The sequence below is a fragment of the Oncorhynchus clarkii genome, chromosome 23 (genome assembly GCF_045791955.1).
Source record: "Oncorhynchus clarkii lewisi isolate Uvic-CL-2024 chromosome 23, UVic_Ocla_1.0, whole genome shotgun sequence".
Classification (NCBI taxonomy): Eukaryota; Metazoa; Chordata; class Actinopteri; order Salmoniformes; family Salmonidae; genus Oncorhynchus; species Oncorhynchus clarkii.
In genome coordinates this window covers 33314199-33325243 of record NC_092169.1, presented here as the reverse complement: position 1 = coordinate 33325243, position 11045 = coordinate 33314199, and the positions used below count along the sequence as shown (strand labels likewise).

The following is an 11045-nucleotide window of genomic DNA, read 5'->3' as shown; positions in this document are numbered from 1 at the left end:
GCACACACACATAGAGGGCCCCGGGGTGACTTTTCACTAAGTACAGTTCTTGGATCAGCTTCCCCTTCCCAATACTAACCTTAATCATTAGTGGGGGAAATGAGAAACTTATCCAAGATCAGTATCTAGGGGCAATTTCACCCTACTCTCACTCACAAACCCATCTCGATTGAAGAATCACATCCAAGACGACAGACCCTTGATTTCTACTGTTTAATGATGGTAAAGACACTTGTCATTTGCAGGACATTATTGATTAACCCAATACAACCACACTGGCTGTTATTGCTACATTTTCATTACATTGGTAGTCAATTACTGTATCTTGAAGATAAGTAACATACCGCTATAACCACACCGGTGATAAGGATTAGTAACATTTTATTAGAGGGGTTAAAAGTGACAACTAAGAACAAATTCAAGAGAGAAAAGCCATCATTCATAATTATGTATCTAACATCTTAGCAGAAAACTATGAATTTGCAGCTAGCTACCTAGCTAGCATGCACATGAGCTGGCATTACTCAAACCAAAATATTTATGCATTAGGAACTAGTTGGAATTATAAGAAAGGTGGGGGGGGAAGGGAAAGACTCAACTAGTAACGGGTTACGATCTAGGCCTAGTAGTACAAGTAACTATTCCACAGCTGAAATTCAAAATAAAACATGATGGGATGGATATAGGACAAAACCCACTGGACTCAAACTGATTGATACAACATTGTTTCTATGCCATTTCAATAAAAACATTCAAATGTGATGACGTTGAATCACCGTGGAAAACTGATTGGATTTGCAAAATGTTATCAAACGTGAAGGAATTTCAGGAATTGTATAATTTCATGTTAGTTGACGACACAATCAAATGTAAATCATAACTAGATGTTGAACTCACATTTGTGCCCAGTGGGAAGTAATACTTCATTGTTTTACAACTATGTACTAAGTGGGTTGTAACCAATACCATCAATGGCAGTTTCAGACCTGATTTGAGTTACTGTGGGGGACTTTGTGATGGTTTGCATTTGTTTTCAATGATTTGGGTGAAAGGGTGATTCTGAAATAAATCCTATACATAAAAGCACATCGTGTTTCAAACAAATATAGTTCCGCACAACTGTAAACATATTCCTGCTTAAGTGCATGTTGCAATAACCTTTTAGTACATCAAATAGCTATTAAAAAAAATGGTATTTACATATACCAAATGAAATAAATAAGATGCAGTCAAAAGTAAGTCCAAGGGATCTATGGAAGAAGTAAAAATACATTTTTTTCCAATTACTTTGTAGATATCCTTGTATGTTATTCTTATCGTGAATCTTGGTCAATTACTAAATTACAAGCTAGTACAAAACTCAACAAAATTCTATATTTGAGATATGCATTACCTACACAGACAATGTTACTATAACAACTAAAGCTATTGGCAAATGGAATGGTATTTAAAACAATTGTTCACCATTTTCCATTCCATAGTTTTGGCTGCTTTTTGCGATCTCCTAAGTAACGACCCTGGTTACGGTAAGGTCTAGTTAGGACAAGGCAGGATAATAACTGAACAATACAAATATTATAAAGGAAACCAAAACAGTTCATTTCAAAATGAGCCATGAATTACTCAATCAGCATTCTAGTAATACTGTCAAAACCACAGTAGTGTCTTAAGGAATGCAGAAGCTTTACACACTACCTAAAGAAACAATGGCAAACAAGTAACAAGACCAGTCACAACATCTTGAACTATGATATTGCTATACATAAATTCAGCAACAGTATCATCTGTGATGTTTTGATATTGCCTTTAAGGTGGTCCATACTTGTATTAGAACTAGAGTCCAGATAAAACATTGAAAGAAACATGTCAATAATATTATGAAAAGTGCCCTAACCTCTCAGGATATCTAGTGAACACACAATAGCCTATTTCACTAACGCTGTTAAATTTTAGATTTCAACAAACTTTACTGACTTAAAATAATGTGTTTGGTTACAATAGGCTGCCTGAGAATTCTGCTTTTATGTTTCCCCAAACCTATAGCTTGCTGTTCCCCCCATTATCTAACAGGTTGCAAGAGCTTTTAAGGCTCACACACATTGCAACACATGTGCATCTAGCGTTAGTCTGCAGATCATTCACATTTTTCAAGCAATTCTACATGTAAAATGAGTGTGCACTTGGTTTGCAAATTATGTTCAGAGGTGCTAACTACTCCCGACCAGCAAACCCTATTGGTGTGTCTGAGCCCTTAAGCATTGAAATGGTAGCCTGGTAGTAGCAGATCAGTTTGTGCTTTAGTAAACTCCTCTGTCAAGTTTGTCGTCATGCCATAATCAGACTGTATACCATAACAACAGAAGAGGAATTGACTAACTCCTCTGTCGAGTTTGTCGTCATGCCATAAACAGAATGTATACCATAACAACAGAAGAGGCACTGACTAAAGCACATACATATCTGTAACCAGATTATTGATCTTGTGGCAAAAGTTGTGGGACATTAATAAAAACATTTTTTTTTAATCCCTTTTCAAATGAAGAGAGAAAATTGATGAAAGTATGAGTCCCAAATGGCACCCTATTCCCTATGTAGTGCACCACTTTTGATCAGAGCCTTATGTGCCCTGGTCAAAAGTAGTGGATTACATGAGGAATAGGTTGTCAATTTAGACACAAGCCTTACTTTAATCCCTTTTAACAGGCTGACATGGGACAGAATATGAGGAGTCACATCTCTGTCTGTACCCGGTCACACCATGGCACCAATAGGATCCCACAAGCCATCTCAGTTAGCAATCTCTTGTAGATATTGGAATATAAAGTTGATATCACATAATCACAGTTAGCAACTTCTTTCAGAGGGCAGTAGCAAAAATAGCACAACAGGGCTCAAAGTCACCAGTAGTGTCTATTAGATGAGATCAATGTCCTTCTGGCTGCGTCGCAGACGGGTGTCCTCTACCACCTAGTACCCAATCATCCTCCTGATCATGGCGGGTTTAGAGAAGGGCCAGCCGTACTCGTTGGGCACAGGGCCGTTGACGTTGCATTCGAAGAAGGAGAACATGGGGAACCAGATGCGGGCCCTGCGACTCTGCTGGTAGGCCCTGGTGTTAGCCAGCGTGTGGTAGTACAGGAAAAGCCTGGTTGTGATGTAGAAAGCTATGAAGACGTCGATGGAGTAGTGTTCATGGGCCGCCAGGATAAAGAAGATCCCAAACAAGTTTAGGACCCACGATAAGGTGTGGATGAAGTTCCAACCCCTTGGTGTGTCTGTTGATGTACACATAAAAGCAGCAAATTGATGAGTTAGAAAGTTGAATTTCAGTCATGTTAAAACTCAGGTTGTGCCCCAAATGACACCCTATTCCCTTACATAGTGCACTACTTTGGACCAGATTCCTATTGCCTCAAGAGTGCATTGAATGACATCTTTATTGATTCTGGTCTCAGTGTAGACCCATTATCTGTATGCGATTTTCAATTCAGTCAAACTTAATTTATATCAAATCAAATTTATTTATATAGCCCTTCATACATCAGCTGATATCTCAAAGTGCTGTACAGAAACCCAACCTAAAACCCCAAACAGCAAGCAATGCAGGTGTTGAAGCACCTATAGAGAACATTTCTCACAGAGGATGCATTTCAAAGTGCTTAACAAATAAAACAAAAAAAGGTGAGAACATTAAAAACCTAATACATTTTCTAAAATGAGAAATTCAAACGAATAGTAAAACAATAATAAATTAACAGTGGACATGAGACGAATGAATTAAAATAAATTGAAATAAATAAGATGTATAGAATGTGATCAAATAGTATGGCTAAAAGCACACAAAGTAAAAGCACGGCTAAAAATATTATAAAGTAAAAAAGTTACAGTTTCTGAGGGAACCAAGCCTTCGGTAGGCTGTTCTAAAGGCCAGGACCATAATGGCTAATGGCAGCCTGAACTTTGGAACAACTAAAAAGGCCAGACCGACTGGACACATATCTTAAAAGGATATCATACACGTATTTCGGGTGCAAGGCCAAGTAGTGCTTTGAAAAGCTTTAAAAACATTTTAAAATTAACTCTAAAACTAGCAGGCAACAAATTCAGGGACTTTAAAATAGGTGGTATTGTGCTCTCCTTCTGGTCTTCGTTAGCACACATGCTGCTATAAAACAGTTTAAAATCTGTCAGTGGCTCAGTTGGTAGAGCATGGTGCTTGCAACGACAGGATCGTGGATCTGATTCCCACTGGGGTCACCCATACGGAAAATGTATGCATGCATGACTAAGTCGCTTTGGACGAAAGCATCAGGTAAATTGGCATATATTACTATATAAATGGTCTGGTCTTGATGCCCTTCATGCAGTTACAGCTAATGGACACATGATGGCAGCAAAGGGACAACACATGATGTACATAAGTTCTTCCCACTTACAGTCAATTACAATTATTGTCTGCAACAGGTGACAGTGAAAGTAACAGTAAAATGATATGGAACACTTACATTCTGTCACAAAGAAGTTGAGCATGGTGATGACCACTGTGTGACCGCTGAACATGTAGTCACCACATGTGTGGACACCTGTGAGAGACATTCCAAATCCACTCCAGATGGCCAGAGCTCGATGCAGTTTTGCCCACATGTCACCATAAATCTCGGGGAAAGAGAAGTTAAGTGTCACTATTGAGATTTTACCCTCGTGAGAAGAAAGAAAATTGCTACCCATAGTGTTTGTACAGTGCGGCCAGATTGTATCTATAAAAAGCTACACGTGTGTGTGTTATGATGAGATCATCCTCAACCTGGAGGAAATGCTGAGGTGTGTGTGTTATGATGAGATCATCCTCAACCTGGAGGAAATGCTGATGTCTGTGTGTGCGCGCATGTGCATGGAGCTGTAGTACCTTTCCTGAGCACTGCAGGTGCTGTCCTGGCACTGACAGAGAGGTGACGAACATGGTGATGCAACGCAGCATGAACACTGTCCCCATGAGGCTGCACAGGCGCCGCAGCAGAACTGACCTTCAGCAGAGCAGACGTTACACATGAACTAGACCAGTGGTTTTCAAACCTCTCCTCTGGGACCCCCGCAAGTTTCACAACTTTGTTGTAACCCTGAACTAACTCACTGATTCAAGTAGTCAAAAGGCATAATAATTAGTTGATCATTTTAATGTGGTGTGCTAGCTCTGGAATAGTTCAAATAAATGGAACGGGTGGGTGTCCCTAAGGAGAAGTAAAAACATTTTTTTTTTTTTTACCCTGGACGAGTTAAACATTTTACAATTCTATTCATTTCATGGTGAAATTTGAGATACTAGTTTAAATAATGTCTAGGCTATAGGTGTGACGAACATATTTTCCTATGGACCAGTCAGTAGCCAGTACTCTACCTGTGCTTGTGCAGCAGCAGAACTAGCAGCCAGATATTACACAGGATCACTCCACATGCCTCTGCCATGGCAAAGGCCCATGGTATTCTAGGTACACTGTTAAGAGAAAGAAATGTTTATTGGCTAATCTACTTAAATGCAAGCTGCCTGGTATTGAGCATTTTTATTCTTTTCCCAGGCTTGGCTAATGTTTATGAAGTATCACAACCATTAACAGATAATAGCCAATAATAATAATAATAATAATAATAATATGATGAATAATATTATGCTATCAACATTCAATATGACTTCTTTGGATAAAACGAAACAGCCTAGTAGATGCAAACTGCAAGCCTAATCCAGTGCAACTGGAAAAACACACCTGACAAACCTGCATGAGGTTAAGGCAAACAGCAAGCCACCTCTCGATTGCATTAAGATAAGCCTCTATGTCAGGTATGACAACCTGCCAGTCAGATGATAAACACAGGGAGCCTAGGGCTACATTTAGCCTAGTTGCTGCTTTCTCATTTAATTGTTTATTTTATTTAACCTTTATTAACTAGGCAAGCCAGTTAAGAATACATTCTTATTTACAATGACAGCCTACCCCGGCCAAACCCTAACCCGGACAACGCTGGGCCAATTGTGTGCCGCCCTATGTGACTCCCAATCACGGCCGGTTGTGATACAGCCTGGAATCAAACCAGGGTATGTGGTGATGCCTCTAGCACTGAGAACATTTTACATTTGGCTCAAAATTTTAAAAATAAATGATCTTAACAGAGAAAAATGTCCTCCTGTGTGCTACATATATTCCCAGCCCACTGACACTCCTATCAGATCACAGCAAAATCACAGTCTACTTGAACAGAGCAATACTCAATCATGAGGCATCAAAGCCAAAGGAACTGAATAATATTAAGAAATGCTATAGCTGGAAGGAATGTAGTGTGGAAACCTACCAAAAAACAAGCCCACTCATCTTGCCAACAATAATCTGAAACATTATCACACCATGAGCAAGTCCAACTACACTCTCAGTTAGAACAAGCTGGACATTCAAGTCCTGTGTGGCTCAGTTGGTTGAGCATGATGCTTGCAAAGCTAGGGTTGTGGGTTCGATTCCTACGAGGGACCAGTATGAAAATGTATGTACTCAGTACTATCGGTTGCTCTGGTTAAGAGCGTCTGCTAAATTACTAAAATTGTCAAGAGCAATGAAAGTCAACATGAACAAAAGGTCAAGCAAGCAATCTACTCAAAGTAGGAGAAGTCAAGAAAACTGTTAATGGCAGGGCATGCTATTTAGTTTCAGAATAGGCTATGGTTGTGTCCCAAATGGCACCCTATGCCTGTATAGGTGAAACACTGGACACCGTTGCAAAAACAAGCAAGAGTTCAAATTCAAAAAATTCAAGTAGCGTAAGTTCAGTTTGGTTCCTAGTAAAATGTTATCACCACAGCATCAGTTATGTTGACATTCGAAACAGAGGTGTTTGCTGAACAGTTACAAGCAGGTCTACATGTACATTACTTAGGATGTGGGGAACAGCAACCCACCTGTCTAAGAAAATGTCTGGCAAGGGCGGGTAGGTGCGCATGTCCGGCACCCTCTCGTGCACAATCACCATGACGAAGGAGGTAAATCCAAAAACGAACACAACATAGATGGCACTAAGCGCCGTCTTCCAGTACTCAGGGTCCAGCCTCCTGCTCCCTCCATGCTTGTACTTCCCATTTGTATACTGAAGATACTGCTCCCCAACCGGTGCAGTGTCTGTGTTAGAGTTATCACACTCTCTACTGGAGTCTCCATTGCAGTGCCAGTCCCCACCGCCACCCTGAGGGGAGTGTCCGTCAAACGGGACCCCCAGCTCCTCCAGGATGTCCAGGTTTTGTTTCTGCAGCTTGCGGAGGGACACCATCAGCCTCTTGATGTCCCCCAGCACCTTGAGCTCAAGCGGGGGAGAGCGTAGGTCGTACTCGCTGAGGGTGAGTAAGGACATGCCATCCAGACGGTGCTTGTTGCACAGCAGGTCTACATAGTGGCAGAAGCCCTCGTCCTTCAGCCACTTGGCTACATGCTTGGTGGTCCACTGTCGGATGTTCAACTGGGTGCTGCTAGACATCTCTAGTTCACTCTGAAAACTGTAAAAAACAAACAAAAGATTAACCTCGACTCCAAGAACCAAATCTCGCATGTGCCCTTATGTATTTATCCCATGACAGATTTAATATCACGTGAAAAGATATGAGGAATAAAAAAGGAAGTCCCCAAATCTATTGTAGCAGTCAGTACCCGGTACTTTTATGTAAGAGAAAACACTGCAACACTGTGTCATTATATAGAGAACTAGTCATCCACCATTTCCACTGAATCAGCATTTCAGAAATACTGTTGGTTCCCTATTAAGCCAAGCAAGACTTCAACATGAGTCAAATCAAATTTTGTCACATGCGGTGAATACAACAGGTGTGGACCTTACCGTGAAATGCTTACTTACAAGCCCTTAACCAACAATACAGTTTCAAAAATAATTAAGAAAATATTTACTAAATAAAAAGTTAAACGGACACAATAAAATAACAATAACGAGGCTATATACAGGGGGTACCGGTACCGAGTCAATGTGCGGGGGTACAGGTTAGTCGAGGTAATAAAGTGACTATCCCAAGATAAACAGTGAGTAGCAGCAATATCACTGACAAAAGAGGCACATACTATCCACTGCTTCAAGACAAACTTCACCTTCTCCTCCCATCTGGTTGTTAAATTGTGGTCACTAAAAACAGTTTTCCACTGAAACATATGTGCTCCTAAGAAAGGACTTAGCCTAGCCTACAGTACACATTGTCAGACTTCAACTTATGTACTTATCTACCTATATCCCTCAAGTACAGAAACTGTGTGCCAAGCTGATATTGACGACAGACAAAGGAACAGAAACAGTTGCTTAATCTTGAGAGCCACACCCTCCATTATTCCATTGTGGAATTCGAGAGTAGTTACATATAGGGTAAAGAGCAACTTGAACTAGACTGCTTGCCTCTGTTTATAGAACAGAGCAACCATCCATTACATTCTTTCAGGTGGGGCTGTGTGTCACAAGGACACATTTTTAAAAACTTCATAAAAAGACAGCCCAACAATGCAGCAGCCCATCGATGCTGAACAAAAAAATCAAAGCAACATGCAACAATTTCAAAGATTTTGCTGAGTTACAGTTCATATAAGGAAATCAGTCAATTGAAATGAATTCATTTGGACCTAATCTATGGATTTCACATGACTGGGCAAAGGCTCAGCCATGGGTGGGCATAGGCCCACCCACTGGGGAGCCAGGCCCAGCCAATCAGAATGAGTTCTTCCCCTACAAAAGGCCTTGGCGCACTTACTATGTGTAAATGCTAAAAGACAGGAATGAGGTTGGTAGATAACTAAGTGCATCATTGTAGCAAAGTATTTATAAACAAAAAAACTTCTCTCTTAAATGTTTCGTTCATTTTTTGTTTTATTATCTATACAATACAGGCATAAATGATTTTGGCCCAATAGGCCTGGCATATTCCCATGTTCAATGAGCTTTCTGTTTTGATTGGGTTATTTTGCCTAAAAACCTTTAGGCCTACCTGTAGTTGTTGTTGTTTTAGTACAGTTGTGAGCATTTAGAGGTTTTTAGCGGAACAGTTGGTAAGAGACTGGAGCGCCTGAATGGGGCTCAATCACCACTCCATGAGCGGGATTTCCAACTGCTCAACTCCATCATAAATCATGGAGTTGAACTTAATCGGCTAACTTGGCAGAGGACAGTGTTCTAGTGACAGGAAGTACGATTATTTTTACTAACTCAGATTTTTTCGACTCCTTAATTTAAAATAACTAATCTTTCGACTCAGTTCGTTCATTTGGGTCAGAAGAACGGAAAAGTATAAATAGTAATGATTCCACAATTCTCTCGTTCACAATAAGGGGATTTTTGGAGCTGTTATTTGTGACAGACTTGTAAAACCGTGTTTTAAACAATGTACCGGTACATTTGTTGATTGCTAGGCATACAAATAAGATCATTTCTTGGAACATTTGAAACGAGGTCTAGTTGTGCCTGCAACCGGACTAAATCGTGAACGATTTGACAGAACGCATTACCTCTCTACAGTGAGGGTGATACGAACACAGTATCGTTCGCGGGCTGCAGCAGCACCCCAAACGATTTGAGTTCGTTGAACAGAGGATGTGTATGTTTTAGTTCTACAAAGCTGTGTCCATCATAACAATCAATAATCAATTCATTGCATTAATTTTTGCACCATGTGATCAATGATCAGTTCTAAACATGTATTTTTATTCTCTGCCTGCACATCTCTACTGTGTACAGTGTCCCTGGCAATACAAACTGTCCCCATGTGATGGTATTTCCACACTTAAGTATTGCACCCATTGAACGCAATACAGATCACTTGTGGGCTTTTAACTAATATCAAATACACAATACACAGAGAATGGTGGTGACATCTCTGGCAACAGCCTAGTCTTTAGCAGGCCAGGCAGGGATGACGGTGGCTACAGTAGTTAGCTGATACAGCTGAGGACTTTAGTTAACTGACATTAGCTAACTAGATAGTTAACTAACTACACGACTGACTGATATACCGCCAAGCCCAGTAAGCGTGCTGTGTAGCTTCCTAAAAATATGCAGAACACATTTAATTTCCATGCTCAGAATACATTAGCTAGCAACAAAGCGTACATTCAGGCATAGTGTCCCAGTTGGCTAGCATGCTAACGTTAGGCTGATAGGTTAGCTAGTAATCTAGCAGTAAATACTCACCAGAATTCAGATTAAACTTTTAGCTGCCGCGGCGAGTAATATGACTAGCTATATGGCATCTCACTTGAATCTGACGAAGCTATAGTTACGTTTAGTGCAATAAGAGGATTGAGGCAAATCATTTCGCCCGGCTGCTGATTATAGTATCTGCCTTGCTGTTGACATTACCAAAAAGGAGCAACGACCGTAAATACTAGAAGAGCCGCGCACAGGCGGGCTAGTCAGTTTTCTTGTACTATGACCTCTACTGGTGAAATTACAGTATCGGTATGCAAAGCACAGTAAGTAGTTCAATGCATTGTTCATGACCCATAAAATAACCTAAAACAACATATACAAATGTGGTGAGTCACTCACTGTAGCCGACCTTAGATCTATGTAAAGTTGCAAGACATATGTAAGATTTAAGACATAGGTCTAAGTTTAACTACACAAACAGACATAAATCAGGCCATTTTAATTTTAGACTGAGGGGAAGGAAGGACACCTGTTCCTGTCACTATAAACAGGCCTATCTAAAGCCTCAACTAGGCTAATTACCACCCTACAACATCAGAAAATGAAGAGGAAAGATAGCTAATATCTCATAGGAGCCCATTCTACCACAGTGTTGTAATTGTGTCTTTTAAAATATTTTCTATTGAATCTTATTTAAAGCTCTCACGATGTCTGAAAGGGGCATTTCATTGCACTGTTTACACTACACTGTGTCCTGTGCATATGACAAATAAACATTGATTTGTATGTTGATTGTGTGGTACCAGTATCGCACATTGACTCGGTACTGGTACCCCCGGTATATAGCCTCGTTATTGTTATTTTATTGTTGCTCTTTT

General features: G+C 40.2%; 1 protein-coding gene across 1 annotated transcript; it reads right to left on the bottom strand.

Annotated features, from left to right (window-relative positions):
* Nucleotides 1–199: 199 nt before the first annotated feature.
* On the bottom strand, nucleotides 200–10412 carry LOC139381585 (sphingomyelin synthase-related protein 1-like). Its single transcript, XM_071125232.1, has 6 exons — nucleotides 10210–10412; nucleotides 6941–7528; nucleotides 5396–5491; nucleotides 4907–5024; nucleotides 4506–4656; nucleotides 200–3275 (listed from the first exon to the last, which is right to left on the bottom strand). The coding sequence occupies exons 2-6, from the start codon at nucleotides 7507–7509 to the stop codon at nucleotides 2968–2970; spliced, it is 1242 nt and encodes a 413-aa protein (XP_070981333.1). The 5' UTR covers nucleotides 7510–7528; nucleotides 10210–10412; the 3' UTR covers nucleotides 200–2967.
* Nucleotides 10413–11045: the final 633 nt, after the last annotated feature.